We start from the raw sequence: 25,133 nt of genomic DNA, 5'->3' as shown, positions 1-25,133 counted from the left end.
TGAATGGTGGAACAGGCTTGACAGGCCTTGTGGTCTACTCCTGCTCTTATGTTTTTATGCTCAATAGTTATCCCTCAATGAATATCACTTAAAACAGATGATCTGGCGATTATCACATTCCTGTTTGTGGGAGCTTGCTGTGCGCATAAATTGTTTGCTGCCTTTCCCACATATCCACAGAGATGACACTTCAAAAGTACTTCAATGGCTGGCTGCACAGAGCTTATGGGTGTCCTGAGGTTGTGAAAGGTGCTTCATAAATCAAAGTCTTTCCTTCTTTTTGCAAAGATGTGAGTATTGAATCCAGTTGGGAGGGTCATGTTGCAAAGACCCTGGAAATGGACACACACTCCAAAGCAGACAGCATAAGGCTGGTGCCCTTGTCCTAGTCTGCTGGGGGAGTTCCAGCAAATTAGACAAAAAAAAAGGAGTTTCTCGTTCCCCCTAAGCAGTTCCTCAGAAAAATTGCTCAGCCGAAAAACCTGACACCTAATTTCTTGCAATTCTGTGAGGACATATGTTCCCAGTGGGGATTGGAAAACTTTATCATTATGTGTCGCCCTTTGAGTTTAAACGCTTGTTTAAATGCATGAAGCTAAGTTGAATAACAAAAAGGGGTTTTGAAGCAATTTCCTGCCCAAAAGCAGGCATAGTTAAGATGTAGCATTTCAGAGAAATGTTTTCATCTTTCAAGTGAAGGTGTTACAATTGGTTGAAATGTGACAGGTGTAAATTTATCCTCATTCAATGTAGCAATTTCCTCTATGGAACACTGTCTGCCCCAAGGTTGAAGAATATACTGCAACTACTTTCAAAGAACATTGGCAGTCTTTTCAAAGGACTTGTACAGTCAGTACCCAATAACTGAAAAGCCTAATTGCTCTGATACAGATATAATATTGGTGCAGTGTTGTGGAAACAAATAAGTTAGTTTTAATTTTCCAGCCATCTGTCCATTATTTGAAAGTTAATTGCATAGAATTTAAAACACAGAATCAGCTCTGGGTGGGGTTTATGCTCCACATGAGCCATTGCCCATTCTATCTCCTCTCATTTTATCAACATATCCTTCTATTCCTTTCATCCCCCATCTCCCCTTAAATGTACCTATTACAATAAAAACGTACATTTATACAGCAGCTTTCACAACATTAGAGTGTTCCAAAGCACCTTACAGCCAATGGAGTAGTACTTTTGAAGTGTAGTCACTGTTGTAATGTAGGAAACTCTGCAGCCAGTTTGCACATGGCAACCTCCCACAAACAGCAATGTGATAACGACCAGATAATCTGTTTTGTGATTTTGATTTAGGGATAAAGTTTGGCCAGGACACTGGTGAAAATGCCCCTGTATTCTTCGAAATAGTGCGATAGAATTGGTTATTTCCACCTGAGAAGGCAGACAGGGCCTCAATTTAACATCTCATCTGAAAGGCAGCACCTCTGACAGTACAGCACTCCCTCTGCACTTTGAGTTCAACCCCTGGAGCAGGACTTAACCCCATTTGCTCCTGACTTAGAAGCAAAAATACTATCAACTGAATCAGCTATGCAATTTGCTTCAACAGCTTGTGGTAGCAAGTTCCTACTCACCAGCTCTGGGTCAGTAAACAAATCACATTTAAGTAATTCAAGTGATAACTTCCTAGTCCAAAGATTTCCATCTTTGTTAAGAAACAAAAATTTGTGCAACATAATAATAAGCAAAATTCTGTGGATGCTGGAAATCTTAAACAAAAACAGAAAGTGCTGGAAAAACTCAGCAGGTCTGGCGGCAGCTATAAAGAGAGAAACAGAGTTAACTTTTCAAGTTCAAGATGACTTCTTCGGAACCCGACTTCAAATTGATTAAAAATCAGTGCTGCATTGAAAGAATCATTCCATTGTCCATGATTGTACATCTCCATGCCACTGCGATTACATTAGTAAGTTGTCATGACTACATGTAATCAATTTGATATAAACAGATGCATGCCAAGATGAAACAAGGTCAGCTAAAAAATGGGAAATTTGGTATGTTTCTGTACCAGCTGAATCTCCCAGTTTCCATTGCAGTGGGAAATCTCTATATTCTCTTCTCACCCTAAACAACTGCCCAGTGCTGTGCGTCCTTTTATTCAGGTTCAAGCATATGGGAGTGACAATGCGTTCATACTCAGTAGCTCCAGACATCCTTGTAACATGTTCAGCTCATTCATGTCATTCTCTGACATTCCAGAAGCATCTCCTCAATGGGATTTCAAACCATATCTCCACTTCCTCTATCAGGTGGGTGTAAAAATTCCCTCAGTCACTATTTTGAAAAAGAGCAGGGGAGTTATTCCCCAGTGTTCTGAGGGTCAATACTTATCCCTCAGTTGACATCACTAAAAAAACACATTAAAATAGCCCAGACTTTGAGGCAGGAATGATAGTGAAGTTAGCAGCACTCACAGTTATTATACAGTAAATTGGACACACCCGCAGTTAAACTTGGAAATCAGGAAATTGCTGTCCAAGCTGCCCAGCTCCTCCATAGGCTTCACTGCACCAGTACATCACTGAGAGACTCAGCATTCAAACACATGACAGTGTAAAGTTATGGTACTTTCCTACCAGAAACCCAATAAACTCACCAGAAAAAGTTAGGTCTTGTCCCTTTAAGTGTAAGTGAATTTTTAATGAAGTGTTAAATTTTAATTACGGTCAAACAACCTCTCTGGCACTGAAAATTAACTTTACAAGTGTAGGGTCTCATTCCTTCAGATCTATTTTTTTGTTGGAGAGCTTTTTAAAAACTTATTTAACTTTTTCTTTCTGTCTCTTTTGTCACTCTCTCATTCTATTAATGCCATCTTTCTACCCCCTCTATATTTTGCTTTCTGTAAAGTATTTTACATTGAATTAAATAATCAAAATTGTTGTTCCTGGTTTTTCCTGCAGAAAGGCACAATCTACCCTCAAGAGGTAGGTTAGTGATTTTGATATGTTAATAAGGCTGTGCCTCTTAAAAGTTTTGGAGCCATTTCAATTTAATGACTGCAAGTTGGGTTATGGGGCTCATGAAACTAGGCAGCTAAAGGGTGATGAGAGCTGCCAGATCCAGAAGCTTTTCCAGCACTGCTTGTGGGCTAGGAGAAGAAAAAAAGTAAACTTGCCATGATCTGCCTCCTTCTACACAATCTCTCCTGGAGGTGCTGCCTATCAGGTGAGACATTAAACCAAGGGCCTGTTTGCCCAGCTCTCAGCTGGTTATGAAAGATCACATAACTTTGTCTCAAAGAAGAGCAGCAGAGATGCCCAGGCCAATGTTTATTCTTCTATCAAGAGCAATAAAAGAACAGGTTATCTGGTCATAATCATATTGTCTTTTGTGGGACCTTGCTGAGCGCAAGTTGGCTCATGCATTTCCTACATTACAAAAGTACTTTACTTTTGACTGACCAACCCCACACCTGCCATTTCTTCCTCCTCATAATCTATTGCCTGCCTGAGCTCTCTCCCCCACCGATGACCTCCACCCTGCACTCTAATTCCCTGCCTCCTCCCCCCGCCCCCCCACCCACCCCGCAGTCTCCTTCAGTTGCCAGGGATCATCCCCAGCTGCTGTCCTGCGCTGCTGGCTTTCCCGCTTGGCAGTTTTTCAATCTGGCTGACTTCCGGGCCGCAAACAAAGCTTAAGAATCCTAATGAGGAAAGACTTGCATTTACAAAGCAACTTTCACAATCACAGGGTGTCACAAAACACATTACAGCCAGTAAAGTACTTTTGTAATGTAGGAAATTTCCCGTCCATTGCCTTGCCCGCCCCAGTGTAAAATCACTGTGTGGTTAGGTTGGGTGGGAACCCAGAGGGAATCCCGTCCCTTCAATTTCATGCTGCCCCATCCACCTGAAAACCCTGTCAGTGTGGAGCATAAAATTCAGACCACGAGCATCTGCTATTAAGTTCAGCATCACCTCTGCATTGCCAGGGTTTCCAGGCAGTTGGCATCCCAGAGCAACTGGTTCCAGGCAGGAGAGGGTTAAAACTCTCTCTTTTGCATGTTTAAAGACTGACCTTGAAAAATGGCAAAGGAAGGAATAAAAACGGCTTTTGCCTTCTTTATTTCGAGCACAGTGAAATACTGCAAAGCTATTAAATCCCAAAGGGAAAGGTCTCAGATGACAACATGGCCAAGTGAACATCTGATTTGAAGAGCAGAACCGTAACAGATGGGTAGACTTCTGCTCAAGATTAATAACATTGCAGTAAGCAACCGGTCATCTGCAGTTTGGATTTATATGGTTTCTCATCTTCAGGGCCACAAAAGCCTATTAAAGTTTAGTGGGGTTTTTGTTATATGATTAAAAGCAAATCTCCAAGATGGAAAGCCAAGTGGCAATCCTTTCAGACTATTTTAAAGTGCTGGCCCTAGCTGTCAGACAGAGTTGGGTTGAAAATAGAAATAATGAAAATGAGAGGCGATTCAAGCAGACCAAGACTGCAGGAAGAAGGCTAGAGATATTCAGATAGCAAAAGAAGACAGAGATAGCTCAAGGAACCCAGTCCAGTTCAGAGAGAAAGCTGGCAAATGGGACAAGTTAATTCTGTAAAGGAAGTGTCTGAAGTACGAGTTACTTAAGTGATACCAAAGCTTGTGACACTGGTGCCATTGGTGTGGGTGCATTCACACCCATAGCAAGGGGGGGTGGCGGTGGGGGGGGTGGGGGTTGGTGGCAGGCAGTAACAGTGAATTTTCCAATACAACCTCGCCACCATCCCTCCAATTTAGAATAGACTAGAGGCATGGGAAAAGTTTCCTAAAAAGCTTCATATGGCTCAGCGATCAGCGCTCGTAGATCTGATTCAGAAGGTTTGAGTTCAAGTCTCACCCCAAGACTAGAGCACCAAAGTTAGTGCTGACACACCAATGCAGTACTGAGGGGCTGCTGCACAGTTGAGGGTACTGCCTTTTGGCTAGAGGGACAGGAAAAGCTTTCTACAAGAGCTTGTGTCAGTTGTGCTTTACCTCTCAATCAAGGTTGTGGGAACCAAGTCCATCCATTGGCTTGGGCACAAAAAAACAGGCTGATGTTGCCAGTGCAGGATTGAAGGAGTGCTGCACTGTCAGAGCTGCTGGCCGGGATTTTTTGACCCCACCCATGGCAGGGATCGTTGCGGGCAAGATGGAAAAATTGACGAACCAGCCAAAGGCCCATTCACTTCAGGTGGGTATTTCAAATCTCAACCAGCCCATCTTTTGGGTGAGGCATGATAGTGCAGCCCTGTCTTATCTTTTTTTAAATTCAGTCACAGGTTGTGGGCATCAGTGGCAAGGCCAACATTTATTGCCCATCCCTAATTACCCTTCAGAAGGTGGTGAGCCACTTTCTTGAACTGCTGCAGTCTGTGTGTTGTTAGGAAGAGAGTTCCAGGTTTTTGACTCAGCGACACTGAAGGAACAGCGATATATTTCCAAGTCAGGATGGTGTGTGTCTTGGAGGGGAAATTCCAGGTGGTGGTGTTCTCATGTATCTGCTACCCTTGTCCTTCATGGTGGCAGTGGTTGTGGGTTTGGAAGGTGCTGTCGTAGGAGCCTTGGTAAGTTGCTGCAGTGCATCTTGTAGATGGTACAGTCTGCACTGCACTGTGCATTGGTGGTGGAGGGCGTGAATGTTTGTGGAAGGGGTACCAATCAAGTGGGCTGCTTTGTCCTGAATGGTGTCAAGCTTCTTGAGTGCTGTTGGAGCTGCACTCATCCAGGCAAGTGGAGAGTTTTCCACCACACTCCTGCTGTGTGTTTTGTAGATGGTGGACAGGCTTTGGGGAGTCGGGAAGTGAGTCACTCATTGCAGGGTTCTCTCAAGGTTCATATAAAAGAGTTTATAGCACTATATGAAAGAAGACCATGGGTGCTATCCCAGTCTCATGGCCAATATTTATCCCTCCATCAACATTGCTAAAACAGGTTATCCATTTATTATCACATTGCTGCTCGTGGGAGCTTGCTGTGTGCAAATTGGCTGCTGTGTTTCCTACATTACAGCAGTGACTGCATTTCAAAAAAGCTTCCTTGGCTGCAAGGCATTTTGTGAAGTCCTGAGGTTGTGAGTGGGGTTATATAAATGCAAGTCTTTCTTTCTTTGTAGATGGATTGGCTGGGGATCACCGTGTTTGCTATCTCCCTCTTTTTGGGGCTGACGGGGGGTGGGGTGCACAGAAGGGCAACGGAGTCAATAACTCAAGATCAGTGAGTAATTCTGGAGCAAGATTTGATGTTTTCAAGCAACTGCAAAATTAGCACAATAAATGCACAGCCCTTTCTACACAAACTGTTGCTTTGTCTGCACAAGGGGTCACACACAGGATAAAACACTCCCTGACCCCTTAGAGATACAGTGTGAGCACTGAATGGTAAACCCAGACTGTGGATTGTCTAAAGGAGATCATAAAACATGGAAGAGTTTAAACGCTTTCTTAATTTTTTGGAAAAAGAATAGTTTCTCCATTTCTTTTATCCTGTTTTATTTCAAGTTTGCTTTGCCCTGGGCATTTCTTTCCTCTTCATTGCCCTATTTTGCAAAATGCCCAGAAAGCTCAGGCATTTGTTCACCAGAACAGGAAAATGGTGAAAGAGCACAGACGGAAGTAAAGGGAAAATTTATGCAATGAGATCCAACTGGTCCACAAGAATATTTTCTTTACCTGCTGAATCTGCACCAAACATGAGCTCCAGAATTCCCTCCTGAAACCTCTCTTCCCTTTCTAACTCCTTCTCCTCCTTGTAAGGGCTCCTTCAATCCCATCACCTTGACAAAACTGTCCTAATATCTCCTTATGTGACTCAGTGTCAAATTTGATCTGATAATGCTCCTCTGATGTGCCTTGGGACATTTCATGGTGTTCAATGCACTATATGATGACAAGCTGCTGTTGGACTGTTAAAAGTCAGGGGTGTGCAGAGGCCAAAATTAGTAAAACACAAATGTTTCAGAGTGTTTTAGGGCAGGAGAAGGGTACAAGGAAAAGGACGAGCAAGGAGAAATTTGAAAACAAGGATGAGAATTGTTAAACCTATAATAATTATATTCCAAGTACTTCATCTCCCCTTCTCTCCAAAGTTTTCAGCTAGTTTGGGGATGGTAGCATTGTGATCATGTTAGTGTACTAGTACTTCTGGAGGCCTGGACCAATGCTGTAGATGCATCAGTTCAATTCCCACTGTGGTAGCTGAGTGAATTTAAAGTTCAATCAATGAATAAATCTGGAATAAAATGCTAGTCTCATTAATAATAATAAAGATTGCTGTAAAAACCCCTCTGATTCACTAATGCCCCTTAGGGAAGGAAATCTGCCATACTTACCCAGTCTGGCCTACATGCGACTCCAGACCCACAGCAATGTGGTTGACTCTAAAACGGCCTCAGTTATGCTCAAACAGGTGGATCACCACCACCTACTCAGGGATGAGTAAGGATGGGCAATAAATACCAGTCTTGCCAGTGATACTTACATTTCAAGAATAAATAAACAAAACTAGGCCAGCTTACTTAACCAGGCACATAATTTACAGAATTGTTTTGCGTGTGCTTAAAGGTTCAATTCTTGCTAGATTTTCAATACCTGATGGGAAAACTTCTCAGAAACCATGCCAGCAAAGGCCAAGTGGATTTAAGCTAGATTTAATGCGCAGCAAATTATACCAACATTATTACCAGACATTGCTCCTGTACCTTCTTCTCTGGGTAGCATCCTCACTTATTTGAGGGTTGCAGAGCCATGGCGTATGCTGTGATTCTGCGACAAGGCAAGTTGAGGAGGTACGCCCCAAATCTACCTCAACCAGGTCGGGGATTGAACCCCATGCTGTTGCCGTTTTTCTTAAGCAAATACACCAGCTGTCCAGCCTCCTGGGCTAACCGGATCCTCCAGGCATTGCTATATTTATTAAACAGTCCCTTTGTGATCCCATCCTGGGCTGGCTTAGGTTTTGTGAGCTGGGACAGAGGAGTTGCTATGAAGTTTTAACATCACAACATGTACCTTTTGTGTCAAGCAGGTTCTCTGCCCAGAAACCAACCTGCTTAGTGGGAGTGCGTGAGAATCTGGATTTTGGTGGGGGGGATGGTCACCATACCTGGGATTTGGGGGTAGGGGCGGGGGGGTGGTGGGGGTTGGGGGGGCGATGGGTGATTCTGATTCTCAGGTGGGGTCACCAATCCTGGATGGTCTGATTCCTAATTTTGGGAGGTCTGATTGATGGGATGGGGTTCCTTTGAATTAAGGGGGGGTGGTTCTAATGGAAAGATTGCTTGGGGAGCCATGGAGTAAGTACCCCTGCTCCTCCTGGCCTGCAAGCAGTGCTGAAAAGGTCCTGTAACTGGCCTCACCTTCCTTTCGTTGTTTCCCAGGCTTTGAGATACCATACAGAAACCCAGCCAGTCATGGTTAAACCTGAAAGACAGACCAAATTGTCCTTCTATCTCAAACTCTAGGCATGGGACTTGGTTAGTAGACAGACTGTAGACAGAGGGGTGGAATTGTCCCAGATTTGCACCCAGTGCGGTAGTGGGTGTGAAAAAAGACCGTTTATCCGTTAGCTGCAATGGCAGGTTCACACCATATCAACCCCTTTCCCGCACGATCCACCTCATTAATACTGCATTCACAGGAAACACACCAGATCCCTGGTGGGCGGGCTCGGATTTGCCCACCACGCCATGCCTCAGTGCTTTTTCGCTCCAGGCGCCATATTTAAAGCTCACTAGAGTAGCCTACTTCATGTCCACACACCAGGACTGCTCCAGGCAACAGATGACCCCAAAAGCAAAGGTAACATCAGCCCCCAGATTTAGTGATGCCTCTCTGGGTCACCTGCTGGGTGCAGTGGAAGGTTGCCTTGATGTCCTCTACACCCACTCTCACCGCAGGAGGTCCACCAGAGTCACCAATCCAGCCTGGGAGGAGTTGGCAGTGGCAGTCAGCACCATCAGAGCACAGAGGAGGTCAGCCATCCAGTGCAGGAAAAGGATGAATGTTCCCATCCGTTCCGCCAGGATAAGTCACCACTTCATCACTCTCAACTCACACTCACAAACCCATCACACTTCCATAGGGATCTCACACCCCAAGGGACAACACCACTAACTCTCACACACATCCTCACATCTCCATCAGGCTCACATCCTCTGGAGCTCACATTCTCATCCTGTCCATGGCTCCGCTCACCACACAAACATTTCACACAGTGCCATGTGTCCTGCTCACTCTCTCTCCATCTGTTTTCATGCAGGAGAAGCTGGCTCACAACAGAGAGGAGAGGTCCCAGACCAGGGCTGGAGTGGCCCACATGAGGCCCTTCACTCACTTTGAGGAGTGTGCCATCGATCTGACTGGTGAGGATGTGGACTGTGCCAGCGGCGACGGTGAGGTTGGCAGCAAACACCCTGGTGAGGATCCTGCACCACATCATCCTTCTCAACAAAATTTAAGTGCTCTCTCTCTTGCTTTTGACTCTGCTGCCATGCACTAATTATCTCCATTTTGGTTCACATAGATCTCTTTGTGTGGCTGTTTGTGTCTATATGCATGTGTGTTTTTGTGTCTGTGTGCATATGTGAGTGTGTCGTACACACACTGTGTGTGTATGTATCCAGCCAACATACAATTTGCAGCTGATTGCTCACAATCAGTTCCTATCCTGAGGAGACTGGTACAAACCGCAGCTCATGATGGCAGAGTGTTTGTGCCACTCCAGGCAAAAGTCCCAATATATGAAAGACAAAAGATTTTCAGACTTGCCTTCACTCTTTGCCACAATGAGTATATATGTTGTCCCAAGCCAAAGCATTGCTACAGCTGATCTATAATACTGCCTTTGCTTGAACAGCTTTTCAAATCCCAGCCTGTGAGAAATGACTATCAATAAGGGATTAGCTTGAACATGATAACACCGTGCAGAAAGGTTTAACACTCATTTCCCTTGCTGTGACCAATGTGCTTTAAGATATGTTATTTGGTACTCACATCTTACAGTTCACTTTTAAAACTGCTTCATTGCACTTCACACCACACACTAAATAGACACAAAGACAAACAGCAAACATCACTGGTTGGTATATACACATTAAACTTTCCCAAAATGTCAGTCCCATTCCTTCTCTTCACATTCACCAGTTCTATTCATAATCAATTCATAGTATTCTCACAACATCTCTTTGTCCATTACTGTGGAAACTGAGAACATCAAAGCAGAAAACGGCTTTGGTTTTTCCGACCAGAACTGACGCATGTCACATAAATTACAGATTGCAGCATAATTGTTTCAAGGTTAGAAAGGAAACATGAAGTCACAGGCTAAAAGCATTTGAACCATTTGCTTCGAGTTTACCAAGCCCCAGGTTATTGCAAACCACGACTGCATAGAAAAATAGAATCTATGGTACTAATAGATGGGAAAACCTCCAAAATATTTTTGATTTTGAATGCAGCATTTAAAAGGATCAGGAATGGCTGGAAAATTCCTGCATTTAGTGATGTAAGCACACATAAAAGCTGGTACAATGAGTACTAAATACTAATGAATTATTTATCCATATTAAATCCAGCTTTGATCAACCTTACATCTCCAAAAAAAAAAATCAACAAAGACTTGCTGAAGACCAATTATGGGAAACTCACACATAATTCATTTTATTAAACAGGAATCTTTCAAAGTTACTCATCGATCCACTGTGGAATTGATACAAAGTCAATTAGCACAGACATCAGGGAATGCTTGGATCAGATGTGAGTTAATTCCCATTTTAATATCACACAATGTATCTATATTTTTGTATCCATGTTTATATCAGATAAGAAATTCAGTACATGTAGCAAACATTTCATTTCAGTCATTATAAGAACCTCCTGTGGATAATGCTCTGATTAGTATTTTCTATGTTAAAGGTTTCACAATGTTGCTGCAATTTTATAATAAGTGTATGTTAACACTGAGAACTTTCAATGTGTGGCAGAGTTTCCATAAAACACTCAAAATGCTTCTGAAATTTTCTTCATTTGCCATTTTCTTTCTCAGTGTCAGGGATTTTAAACAAAGCACAAAAACAGTTACATATTTCACAACAACTCAAATAAACTTGTCCACTGAATAATCTTATGGCCTAAATTTTTACCTCGTCTGGTGGGCTGGGTGGGGGATCGGGCGGGAGCGACCAGGAAGCTGACTGCCGCTCGCGATCGGGGCCAGACCGTGATTTCACACTGGCGGGCCAATTAAAGATCACCCAGCATGAAACGCACACTGCAGCACTCAGTGTAGTGGGTGGGGGTGGGGTGGGGAGGAGGGCAAGTGTGAACTTCCATGCATGCGTGCAGGAAAAGCTCCTTGAGGCACACAGCTGCCTCAGGGAGATGAAGATTTTAAGAAAAATAAAGAAAGAATTTTAAATTGTTAAAAAAACATGTCCCCTCATGTGACTCTGTCACATGAACAGGGACATGTTATTAATGAAATGTTTAGTTTTTATTTGCTTTTGGAAACCTCATCCTGCCCGTGGATGAGGTTTCCTAAAAAAATCCAAAGGCCACTTGGCCTTTTCACCTGCCTGCCAACCATATGTTAATCTGTGGGAGGTCTTGTGGCACAGTGGGTAGTGTCTCTACCTCTGGGCCAGGAGCTCTGGGTTCAAGTCCTACTCCCGGACTTGATGGCCATAGAAGGTGTGTTTTCATAATGTGGTCAAACAGGTTGATTAACAGCCTATAAATCCTTTCAGTATGGCAGGCAGTAGGAGTGGGAGAGTCTCCTGGTCAGCCATACTGCAGAAGGCAGTGGCAAACATAATCACAGACCAATCCAGTGGAAGTCTATGATCACCAATGCCCTCTTAGGGCATGGTACCTGAAGGAGGAGGACAGTTAATGCATAAGGGATTGACACTCACAGGGTATGTGCCAAGTGGAGCAATGCAGAACAGCTAATCAATACTTCAACTATACTCCCAGCATAACACAGAAGACACATTGAAACAAAACTGAGACCATGGTGGTGGATTGGGCATGTGTGAGATGGAGGTACTCCTGGTGCTCCAGTTTCTTTATGGGACTTTGCCCTTATATAAAATTGGGTGCTTAAAGAGCCTCAGGCACCAATGCTGAGTGTTCAAAGCACTTAGGCTACACCTCGTGAGGCTCGCTCAGTGTCTGCTAATGAGATACACCAGCCCAATTTTTTGGATGATATGGACCAACAATATCAGAGGAAATACCTCAATAGTAACAAATTTAAAACATGATAGGCTATTTAGTTTGCAAGGGAAGTACATTGTTTCAACTAATGGTATCACAATATTTTGAGAACAGAAGAGAGACATGATTATAACTATAATTGTCTATCAAACAAAGAAATCACTCCATTTGTGTGAGATGCCAACATAATGCAGCTGCTCCCCTTTCAGACTGGGATAATAATAGATACGCGTGCTGGTTGTCATAGCTAAGAATGGAATGCACTAAAAGACAGACTTATCCAACCTCAGTCATTCACCATGCACCATTTAAACATCTTTAGGGGGAAGTTCCCAAATGCACACACCAAGCGTAGACCCTTGCCAATCAGGGATGCATATCAAGAAATCAAAGACCCCATCCTGACTATTCCTGTCAGGAGGTGAGCATTCAGGAAATCAGCCTAGCAGTTCAATCACACTGAGTAACATCATATTGCTTAAAGGACATTTTCCACTCACATATCATAAATATAAACGTCTGTGGAATGTACAGCAAGTGTGATTTTATTTTCTTTTGATTTTTAACTGGAAGCATTATTGGCTTGACAGCTTAAGCCAGGGGTACTCCAATCAGCAAGGGAGCAAATTTCTAACTATTTAAACAGACACACTCTCCAATTCCTGAATCCAGTGTGGAAAACACATTCAGGGAGCTTCCTTGCAGCAGATATCACCTCATTATTCATTCAAATGTTAAAAGCAAAAAACTGCGAATGCTGGAAATCGAAAACAAAAACAAAAATACCTGGAAAAACTCAGCAGCTCTGGCAGCATCTGTGGAAGGGAGCACAATTAACGCTTTGAGTCCGCATGACTCTTCAACAGAACTAATGAAAAAAATCAATACACAAATCAATTTTTTCATTAGTTCTGTTGAAGAGTCATGCGGACTCGAAACGTTAATTGTGCTCCCTTCCACAGATGCTGCCAGACCTGCTGAGTTTTTCCAGGTATTTTTGTTTTTGCATTCATTCAAATGTACCCAATTAACACCATTCAAGCAAAAGAGGCCCCAAGTTTCCTGCATTCAGGCAACGGGCTAATCTAACCCATTTCAAACAATCACTAAAGACCAATCAGATTCTCACACACTAGAAGCTGAAGCAAGACAGCAGCAGCGCTGCAGTGCTAATTTGATGTTATTGTAGTTGTGAACAGAGGTTTGCTTTTAGTGCTCTCTTCACAGTTGATTTAATGGAAGAGGAGAAGCTGAATAAATTAGGATTGCCAGGAATATCAGATGGCCCCAGAAGCAAGCCGGCTATTCACGGTAATGCTCTATCTACCATGTCAGCAGTCTGTTGTACAGCTGCCTCCGGTTCACCAACTCACACTGTAAAAAAATGTTTCCTCATGTTACCTATGGGTCCTTTGCCAATCACCTTGACTCTGTGCTCTCTGGTTACCAACCCTTCTGCGACTGCAAGCAGCTTCTCCTTATTTACTCAATCAAGAATGCTCATGATTTTGAACACCTCTATCAAATTTCCTCTCAGCCTTTTCTGCTCTAAGGAGAACGATCCCAGCTTCTCCATATTAACTGAAGCCTCCTCATCCCTGCAGCCATTTTAAGACAAGCAGTTGTGACAGTCTTAATTGAAACTGAGGGGCAATTGGAAGGATGGCTGCTCAGAAACCAAGCTGGGTTACCCTCCACCCCTGGCTGATGAAATCTTCGCAGGAGTCATTGACAGGAACAGAGCACACATGCAGCAAGGTGCATGCAGTTACTAGCATCAGTGGAGAATCTCATCAGCATATTGAAGCAGTACCTTAGAAGACATGCATAATCATGAGGGTCTCCATGACCATCGTCATCTGCTACACACTTCACAACTTTGCTGCACAAAGTTGGTTTAAGTGTGGAGAAGGGGGGAGTGGTCAAGATCCAGAAACTGACCCAGGGGATGAGGCTGCAGAAACATCAACGCAGCCAGGAAGACAAGTGCCCCAGGCAGTCATCATTCAACTGAACGCCCTTTTTCAGGGAAGCTGTTACCCACATGATCCCAAGAAAATGATGAAAACTCCAGCAGCTGGTGCTGCATGCTACCATCCACGGCCCTGGTTTGCAGTGGTGCTGTTATACAGCTAGGAACGAGAACCCTCTTCAAACATGCAGGTGCAACTCCGGCCAGGTTTTACAATTAGCCAACAACAACAGCAAATTGCATTTATATAGCACCTTTAATTTGGTAAAATGTCCCAAGTCACTTCGCATTGTGGTGCCTCTGTTGTAGATGTTCCTCGTGTTCCCACAGGATCTAATTCAAGAATTCTTCCAGAATAAAAGCATAGATGCAACTAACAGATTCAAATGGAAGGAAAGGTTCGAACTCCATGGGGGTGAGTAACCTACAGCTTTCAACTGCCCATGCGCAGACAAAGTTCCAATCAGCACACTTATGGCATGAAAACTCAGGCCAGCTGTTTACCATCGTAACCTTAGCATGGCAGCCTTCTTTTCAATTTTTCAATTAAAGTCTTCCTCGATTCTAAAATTTTCATTCTTGTTTTCAAACCCCTCCGTAGTCCCATTCCTCACTATCTCCTGTAATCTCCTCTAGCCCCACAACGCTCTGAGATCTCCACATTCCTCCAATTCCAGCCTGTTGAGCATCCCTGAATTTAATCACTTTTTCATTGGTGGCCTTGCCTTCAGCTGCCTGGGCCCTAAATTCCGAAATTCCCTCCCTACACCTTTCCATCTCTCAATCTCTCCCTCACCTCCTTTAAGACATTTTTTAAAACTGATCTCTTCGACCAAGCTTTGGTCATTAGCTCCAATGTCTCCTTGTGTGTTCCAGGGTCAAAATTTGTTGGATAATGCTCCTTTGAGGCACCTTTTAACATCTTACTATGGCAAAGGCACTACATAACTGCAAGCTGTTATATTGTTTTTAGGTATTCTGTTCTTTCAATATCTTAGTTCCCGTGTTTTCAGCCTGGAAATAAAATCTGGGAAATCATGTTAGCATGTACTCACTGGTCTGTCAGTATGGAGCATTCCACCATATATGGGACACATTGCAGTAAGCTATCCACATGTCATAAAAACAAAAAACTGCGGATGCTGGAAATCCAAAACAAAAACAGAATTACCTGGAAAAACTCAGCAGGTCTGGCAGCATCGGTGGAGAAGAAAAGAGCTGATGTTTCGAGTCCTCATGACCCTTCAACAGAACTGGGTGAATCCAAGGAGAGGGGTGAAATATAAGCTGGTTTAAGGTGTGGGGAGGGGGTGGGGCGGGGGGGGTGGTTTGGGTTGGGTGGGGGGGGGGAGAGAAGTGGAGGGGAGTGGTGTGGTTGTAGGGACAAGCAAGCAGTGATAGGAGCAGATAATCAAAAGATGTCACAGACAAAAGAACAAAAGAACACAGAGGTGTTGAAGTTGGTGATATTATCTAACATGTCAGGTGTTTTCCATTGAACTATGCATCAAGTTTCATTAAAACATATGAACAAGAAGCAGGAGTAGGCCATTCAGCCCCTCAAGCCTGCTCCACCATTTAATAAGACCATGGCTGATCTGATAGTAACCTCAAATCTGCATCCCGCCTACCCCCAGTAATCTATCACCCCCTTGCTTACCAAGAATCTATCCACCTCAACCTTAAAAACACTCAAACACTCTGCTTCCACCACCTTTTCAGGAAGAGAGTTCCAAAGACTCAAGACCCTCTGAGTGAAAAAAATTTGCCTCATCTCTGTTTTAAATGGGTGACCCCTTATTTTTAAACAGTGGCCCCCTAGTTCTACATTCCCCCACAAGAGGAAACATTCTTTCCACATCCACCCTGTCAAGACCCCTCAGGATCTTATATCTTTCAATCAAGTCACCTCTTACTCTTCTAAACTCCGGTGGATACAAGTCTGTCCAACCTTTCCTCATAAGACAACCATTCCAGGTAAACCTTCACTGAACTGTTTCCAACACATTTACATCCTTCCTTAAATAAGGTGGCCAACACTGTACACAGTACTCCAAATGTGGTCTCACTGGTGCCCTGTACAACTGAAGCATAGCCTTCCTACTTATGTATTCAGTTCCCCTCGCAATAAATGATAACGTTCTATTAGCTTTCCTAATTATTTACTGTACCTGCAATACTAGCATTTTGCGATTCAAGCACTAGGACACCCAGATCCCTCTGCTCCTCAGAGTTCTGCAATCTCTCGCCACTTAGATAATATGCTTCTCTTTTATTCTTCCTTCCTAGACGGACAATTCACATTTTCCCACGTTATACTCCATCCGTCTGATCTTTGTCTACTCACTTAACCTGTCTATATCTTTTAGTAATCTGCTTATGTCTTCTTCATGACTTACTTTCCGACCTATCTTTGTGTGATCAGCAAATTTGGCAACCATCCCATCCATCCCTTCAAGCAATTGCTAATCCTGGGTATAGTAACTCATGCGTGACAGATGTAAGGGCACAAGTTCCAAATCATCAGCGACTTCTTGATGCTGTTTCATCACCAAGATGACAGTATATGTCACTTGACACACTTTGACAAAATAAATGACTTAAAGCCTCCATTAAAATGGTAATTTCATACAAACAGGTTAAGCATTAATGGTGTTAGACTGCACAGTGTAATGACCAAATTAAATTCTTTGATGGTTTTGAGGACATCAGTCAGGTAACCATTCCATGATTCTGTGACTACCACTTTGCCCCAAGGCACATTAAATGGCGTGCAGATAAATTGTTATCTTCTCTCCTGGCATCTGGCCATTCTCTATCACAATTGCAATTCCACAGCTGGCTGATTGAAATCTGGGAGGTTATTCCTGTTGCAGAGGCTCCCCACCAATTTGAGATGTTTTAAAAAACCATTAGTGCCAGTGCTTTGTGACCGGCTGGTGTTTTTATTTTCCAAGAATGCACATGCTCCTGCATTTTCTTGAGCGTTTCATGAATAGTGAAATAACATCAGGTCTCACTCACACCTGTGTTCAAGTTAGAAATCTCAATGGTCTCAAATTCAGCAGCTCAGCGGAAGTCTCATAAAAACACCATTAGTGTTATACATTGCATCAAGTCTACGGCAGAGAAGCAGGCCACTCAGCCCAACTGCTGGTGTTAATGCTCCACAAAAGCCTCTTCCCAATCCCTCTTTATCTAACCTTATTAGCATATCTTTCTATTCCTTTCACCCTTATGGGGTTATCTAGCTTCCCCTTAAAATACATCAATGCTATTTGTCTCAACTAATCCTTATGGTAACAAGTTCATGTTCTCGCCACCCTGTGTAGTTACTCAAATAATTTGATGATATGTCACAATGTCCTACTCCTACAATGATATACTCAGTTCATAAGGCATTGAAAAATTGCTTCAAAGAAAATAAATTTATTACAAGCTCATAAAACTGTTAATCAAGCCAAGTTCCCTTCAAGCTGTGTAAACAATCCCCTACAGGGCTGAATCCATCAGTGAGTCTTAGAGCTCAGCCAGGCATTCATACAGAAACCATATGGCAAAACAGATGTCTACCCATCTGTTCAGCCTGTTTTTTTTTGATAGAGTTGCCAGATACTCTCTTTTTTAAATGCCTGTTTGTTTATTTGGACAGAATTATGGGATGGTAAGTGATTATAGGTCTTTTCTTGGGGCTTTCACTGGTTGTGTTTGATAGACAGTTTTATGAGATTGTAAGAGAGGCAATTGTTTTCAAAGAGAATTTGAATCGCTGATTTTTTTTTAATTTCATGAGCATTTCAAAGACTTGCCAGTGATATTATATGGCTCAAGAGTTCTGTACCTAGTGGATATTGGGTGAGTGGGCATGGAGGATGTTTGGGGGTCATGGAGGAGCAGGGGGTATATGATAGCATGGGAGGGTGGGTGGGAATGAGGTATGTGAGGGATGAATAGGGCCATTGTCTTGGTAAATGGAGGTGGGTTTCCAACCTGCCAGTCTTGGCATCTGCTCACTTCCATTGCCACCTTGGACCTGCCTCAGGAAGCGGTGGCCCCAACTCCCACTGCCGACTCTCGGAGACCAAAATTTTGTGGAAAAGCGGTGCCTTTTAGAAGTCATGAATGCAACATTGGGAAATAGCCCGTCTCACTGTTCCCAAAATGAAGACGAAAGTCCGGCCCCCTATATCCGAACTCCTGCTCGCTCAGTTGGAACATGATGTATCAGTAGAGGCTGATACACCAAGACAGATGAGGTGCACTGATCTCTGAATGGATGCACGCGGACCTCTCCAGTGGAGTCTAGGTCCGGGTCAGATCTGGACCTACCTGTTACAGAATTTGTTACAAAAGAATTTACCAATCAGTCCCAGGAGAGCTGATGCGTCCATATATGGGATTGGGAGAGGAGGGACCATGGGCAACCCTTCCCCAATGAACACTTGAATGCTGGTTGCCCTGTGCATATAACCAAAAATAATGGCTGTATCCACCTCACGTTAATGAAGTGCTCTGAATCTCCAATAGTACATGAGGACAATAGGAAGCGTGATCCCAACCACAATGACAGGTTCAAAAACTACAAATTTTTAACTTTAATGACAAATTCATTGTTTGACAAATAGTTTTAACTTAATAACTTTTACAAGTTAAATGTATTAATTGTTTCTTCCAGCTAAAAGTTTTACTTAATTCATTGTTTAACATACAAGCCAAATATAATAAATCATTAATTATTTTACAGTAAAATATTTTCATGTATTCATTGTTTAACAAGCTAAATATTTTAATGAATTAATTGAATGCCAAACATTTGAATGCACATCCCATCTATCCGTGATCATGGTTGAAAAGTATTTCATGTTAGCTGAACTGTTCCCTTTCATTTGAAATGAGCAGGAATGTTATAATCATACCTTGTCAGCTTCCTCAGTTCCTCTGCAGTTAGCAGACGGGGTTTAGTGTGATAGTGAGGATGTAATTCCACCTCTGGGCTGACAGTCTTCACGTTTGGCTGTAACAGAAAATAACAGCAACTCTTATCACACACCATAACCAAATGGAAAAGTGCATTCAAAAATGATCAGAGATTCTGCCCTGCAGACCCAACTCTTAGACACGGATTTTTTAATATTTATTCACTCACTTGATGTGGGTACCACTGACTAGGCCAGCATTTATTGCCCATCCCTAATTGCCCTTGAGAATGTGGTGGTGAGCCGCTGCCTTGAACTGCTGCAGTCCATATGGTGCATGTACACTCACAGTGCTGTTAGGGAGGGAGTTCCAGGATATTGATCCAGCGACCATGAAGGAACGGCAATATATTTCCAAGTCAAGATGGTGAGTGGTCCGGAGGTGAACTTGCAGGTGGAAGTGTACCCAAGCATCTGCTGCCCTTGCCCTTCCAGGTGGTAGAGGTCACAGGTTTGGAAGAAGCCTTGGTGAACTGCTGCAGTGCATCTTGTAAATAGTACACACTGCTGCCACTGCATGTTGGTGATGGAGAATTTGAATGTTGAAGGTGGTGGATGTTGTGCCAATCAAGCAGGCTCCTTTGTCCTGAATGATGTTGAGCTTCTTGAGTGTTGTTGGAGTTGGACTCAGTTGCTGACCTTGATGAAAGCTACCCAGAAAAATCTAAGAATCTCTGTGGCATGAATTTCTCCTTTTCCGATGTCAGTTTGAATCCGGTGCCAAGTCAAGGGGATTTCCAGGTGTCCAGCAGCAGTGATGTCAGCAAGCAGGCTAAGCAACCAATCACATTGAAGAATTTTCACAGACAGCAAATAAAGGTGTAAATTGCATTGTCCTTTAATTTTTAATATCATTTTACAGGAAGCAATAAATGATAGGGACATACATGTGAGATTAAAGGAGAAGTTGAAATTTCTTAAGCGAACTTCAAGAACAAATTTTAAAGTATGTGGAAAGTATCATACTGGAGAAATTTAACATTCCACAAATATAAAGAGATCAGAGAGGTTGTTCATCAATAATTATGACCTCAATGCACTGTTAAAAACCTAGTTGTACCTCACTCAACAAGGTAGAATATTTACAAGAATTTTTTACGGCAAGATTAATAGAGTAAAAGGGCAGGTTTTCATCAGTTCAATGGTTTCCAATTGAAACCTTCAGAACACCTACCAGCTAAAGGAAGGAGACAGGACCTCGGAGGTAAGTGCCTTTCCACTTACCTTCTGGATTTAGGAAACCTGTTTCACCAGCCCCCTGCAATTAGATACTAACCCCCCCCTCAAACCCTTCTGATTCCCCTTCAAACTCTCTATGAGGCCTTTTATCTCTCCACGAAGGCCTCGAACCCCTACCCCCTTGGCCTCCAATCCCAGAGCAACTCCCCCGAACACTGCTCTGCCCCATGTCCTACAGTCCTTCAGGCCTTTGATGCTCCACCACAACTCTTCTGGAGGCCTTGTGCTGCAGTGAGTAGTGTTTCTGCCTCTGAGCCAGAAGCTCCAGGTTCGAGTCCCTTGCCAGGACTTGCTGCCCAGGGAAGGTGCATTCATAACGTTGCCAAACAACTTGGGTATCGACCTGCAAATCCTTCCAACAAACACCAAAAGCAGATGGTAAAAGTGGGAGAGGTTCCTAGTCAGCCATGTCTTGGAAAGAAAGTTGGAGCCTCTACCATCACTAACCATAGCTGCAAACTATAACATGCATGTTAAACTGTGCGTTGCCACAGCAACTCAGACTCCCTGAGTGAACTATAACCCACCATCACCACCACCATAGCCTCTTCTCCAGTCTTTCCAGCCAGCAGGAAGCCAAACCTATCAATCACAGACAGGGAACCTATCTGTGACATCACTCACACATCCTGCAGGAAAACTCCAATTTCTGGATTTCCCATGTGCCACTGGCAGCCCCTCAGTCCTGGAAAGTCATAAAGTTAATAATTTTCTCATTAAATCAAAAGTTTTTTGCTGAAAAAAGAGACATGTTAAAGCTTTTCATCTTGCACTCATCAGGACATTGCAAGAATTCCATTATAAAGGTGCATCTATCAATCAGAGTCCATTTGCCATCCAATCATTCTCTTCTCATGCAGTATAAATTGTTGTTTTCCCCTTATATTGGTATTCTTGCAAGTGTCCTGATGAGTGCAAGACAAAAAGTTTCGATATGTCTCTTTTTTCAGCAATACTCAAGTTCTGTACTACCAATGGTTATTCAAAGATGGACTTGTAATGCTTGCCTCCCCAAATACAACTCCCTCAACCACACAGCCAGGAGTTTCTGTAATGTCTTTAAATTAATTCCTGTCAGCAAGAGTGGACCAGGCTGGCATATGCCCCAAATATGGCGTTGCTGTCCAAATAAGGAACAAAGCAAAACAAGGAAGTTATGGATGGCTGGTTAGGCCCTGGCTGGAGGTTTCTGGTCCAATTCTGGGCGCCATACTTTAGGAAAGATGTCAATACCTTGGAGAGAGGGCAAAGACGGTTTACCAGTACGATACCAAGGCTGAGAGAACTCAGTTACGTGGAGAGACTAAAGAAGCTGAGGTTGTTTTCCTTAGAGCAGAGAAGGTTAAAGGCAAACCTAAATTGGTGTGCAAAATCCTGAAGTTTTTTAATTGAGTAAATAAGGAGAAACTGTTTCCAGTGGCAGAAGGGTCACCAGAGGACAGAGATTTAAGATTTGGCAAAGGAACCAGAGACAAGATGAGAAGAATTTTTTTATGCAACAAGTTGTGATCTGGAAGGTGCTGCCTGAAAGGGTGATAGAAGCAGAATCAATAATAATTTTCAAAAGGGAATTTGATAAATACTTGATGGGGAAGAATCTGTAAATCCGCGGAGAATGAGCAGGGGAATGGGACTAACAGGGTGGCTCTTTCAGAGAGCTGGCACAGACACAATGGCTGAATGGCCTCCTTCTGTGCTGTATCATACCAGGATTCTTTTGCATTGATGTATTCAGGACCACATTTGTCAATCTAGTGCGTGACTCAAATGAAGATTCTATATGCGAGCACTGTAAAGGTCAGAAAGTGGACGTAACTGTCTTCATATCACTAACAGCAATCAAATTACAGTTAGATGGATGATTATTATATATCCAGAGCAGAGGATTTTTTTCCACAATTCTAAACTGCAGCATGTGCCAACAAGTTGACTGGCAAAGGGTGAACCATTTTCCAGAGGATATAACAGTGATCCATGTGTGGAAAAAAATCTGACATCTAACTCTGACTTGCACTGTGGTGCTAATGGCTTTTTAATTTAGGCATGCAACTCAGAATTCTTTGCTTATAGTAGATGACTGCTGTTTATGGCTAATAAAATATTGATTTTCCTCCCAATAAGTCTATAAATTATAAGCAAAAACTCTGTTGCATAGAGAAACCTTGGCTTACAGCCAGAATTATCACATCAGGAGTTTCTAATCCTGCCTGGTTCTTAGGGCCAAGGAAGTAGCACAAATAGGCTCCACACTTTCACACACATCAGGAGGGAGATTACAGAGCAAATTATCCTAAACAGCACTCACATAAGAATTATCTTCCATCTTTCTTTAATAAACATCTCCTCTGTCAAATATTTAACCGTTTCCCTCCTAAAAAGGATTCTGGATTCGGTTCCCAGTAGATCATTCAGGATTTTATTGATTTCCTGACGAAACAGTTTGGAGGTTTAAGGGGAAGAGGCAAAAGGACCAGAGGCAAGATAAGGAAAGCATTTTTAAAAATAATTTACACAGTGAGTTGTGATCTGGAACGTGCTGCCTGAAAGGATGGTGAAAGTAGATTCAATAGTAACTTTCAAAAGGGAATTGGATGAATACTTGAAGTGGGAACACTTGCAAGGCTAGGAGGAAAGAGCTGGGGGGAGTAGGAGAAATTGGATAGCTCTTTCCAAGAGTTGGCATAGATATGATGGGCCGAGTGTCCTCCTTCCATTGTGTATCATTCTATTATTCCATGCTTCTAGGAAGCAAGGAGGCATAATAATGTTAAACTTTTATGTACCAGGAAGAGTCCTGAAAAAGTGTATTCACTGCAAAATCTGTTGCTAGTTCACCTTAACACAGATCCAGACAAGTAGACAGTAATCACCCAATGCATTAGCTTCTTGTGACCTTGAACAGTAATGGGATGGAGTGCACAGTGGACATGCAGGTCTCCATAAAAACTAACCCATATTGACAGCAGAATTGGTGGACCCACTTCATTGAACAAACTTGACATTAAGGGAATCAGGTATGTGTATTACCAGTGCATGTGAATAGGAAATTGAATAGACATTGTTTTACCTTAAAATTTCCTCGAATATAGAAGATTAAAGGGCAATCTAATTGATGGTTAGAATGGGATAGGGTAGATAGAGAGAAGCCATTTCCTGTTCTGGTGTAGTCCAGAATAAGGAATCATGTCAAGAAGCACTACCTCACACAAAGAGGAGTGGGAATCTCAAACACTCCCCCGTAGAAAGCTGTTGTGGTCAGAGGAATCAATAAAAAAATTCAAAACTGAGATTTCCATTCAGCCTCTCAAGCTTGTTCCGCTATTGGGTTACATAGCTGATCTGTACCTTACCTCCAAGCACCCACTTTGGCTCAGTAACCCTTAATACACTTACCCGACAAAAATCTATTCAAATAAGATAAAAGCAAAAAACTGCGGATGCTGGAAATCCAAAACAAAAACAAAAATACCTGGAAAAACTCAGCAGGTCTGACAGCATCTGCAGAGAGGAATACAGTTAACGTTTCGAGTCCAAACGTCTCTGAGGAAGAGTCATTTGGACTCGAAATGTTAAAAATCTATTCACCTCAGCTTTGAAATTATCATTCCTCCCCCCCCACCCAAATCCCCACCCACCTCAACGTTTTTTTTGGGGAGAGAGTTCCAGGTTTCCAATACCCTTTGTTTGAGAAAGTGTTGCCTGACATCAACCCTGAACAGCCTGGCTCTAATTCTAAGGTTCTGCATCCTTGCTCTGGACTCCCCATTAATCAGAGGAAATACTTTCTCTCCATCATCCCTATCAACTCCTTCAATCATCTTAAACACCACAATTAGATCATCTTTAATCTTTTATACTTAAGGGAATACAAGGCTACTCTATACCTGTCCTCTTAATTTAACCATTTTAAACCCAGTAGCGTTCTGCTGAATCTGTATTGCAGCTCCTCCAGGAACAATATATCCTTCCTGAAGTGCAGTTCCTCAACAATTAACTTAGTCACATAGAAATCATGAAATCACATGAAGGCCAAGAGCTTTGAGTTAAAAGCCAGATGAGATCCCTTATGTGAATCATTAGAGAAACATTTTTAACACTGCTTAACATTTAACCAGCTGGGTAGACAGCTAAGCAGGACAAAGTGATATTCTTTTGTACCGTGTTGTCAAGTTCTATTGGTTGGTCTATGAATCGAGGTGAAGATGTTGGTATTGATTAAGCAAGTGCTGCTTTATTCTATTTTTGCACATGGAAAACAAAAATTAATGTGTGTTTCATTCCTTTCAGCTGGTTTCCTGTGAATAATCTTGAAGGGAATTTCAGTTCAAGCTGTTTCTGACTGACGATTTGAAAATGGTTTTGGAGTTAAAATACAAAGCACAATAAATTGGGGCAGATTTTTGTGTCATAGAATAAAATCATCCAATGGTTATAGGACAGAAGGAAGTCATTAGATGCATCGAGCTCATACCAGCTCTTTGCAAGAGCAATTTATTCAGTCTCATTCTCCTGCTCTATCCTCGCAGCCCTGCAAATCTTTACCTTTTGCTTACTTATCTAACTTCCCTTTGAAAGCTTCCATTGAACCTACCCCTACCACACTCTCAGGCAGTGCATTCCACATCCTAACCACTCGCTGCGTAAAAAGGATTTCCCTCATGCCATTGTTGTTTCTTTCGCCAATCACCTTAAATTAGTGTCCTCTGGCTCACGACCCTTCTGCCAAGGGGAACAGT

General features: G+C 42.7%; 1 protein-coding gene across 3 annotated transcripts in view; it reads right to left on the bottom strand.

Moving 5' to 3' along the window:
* LOC121272372 overlaps positions 1 to 25,133 on the bottom strand; it is a 131,842-nt gene that overhangs the window by 89,225 nt on the left and 17,484 nt on the right. For all 3 annotated transcript variants that reach the window (XM_041179034.1, XM_041179020.1, XM_041179026.1), the window contains exon 5: positions 19,099 to 19,196. In XM_041179034.1, coding sequence (XP_041034968.1) covers positions 19,099 to 19,196 — 98 coding nt within the window. The remainder of the gene's footprint in view (positions 1 to 19,098; positions 19,197 to 25,133) is intronic.

This window comes from Carcharodon carcharias, chromosome 2 (genome assembly GCF_017639515.1).
Source record: "Carcharodon carcharias isolate sCarCar2 chromosome 2, sCarCar2.pri, whole genome shotgun sequence".
NCBI classification, from domain to species: domain Eukaryota; kingdom Metazoa; phylum Chordata; class Chondrichthyes; order Lamniformes; family Lamnidae; genus Carcharodon; species Carcharodon carcharias.
This window is presented reverse-complemented; position numbering and strand designations above follow the sequence as displayed.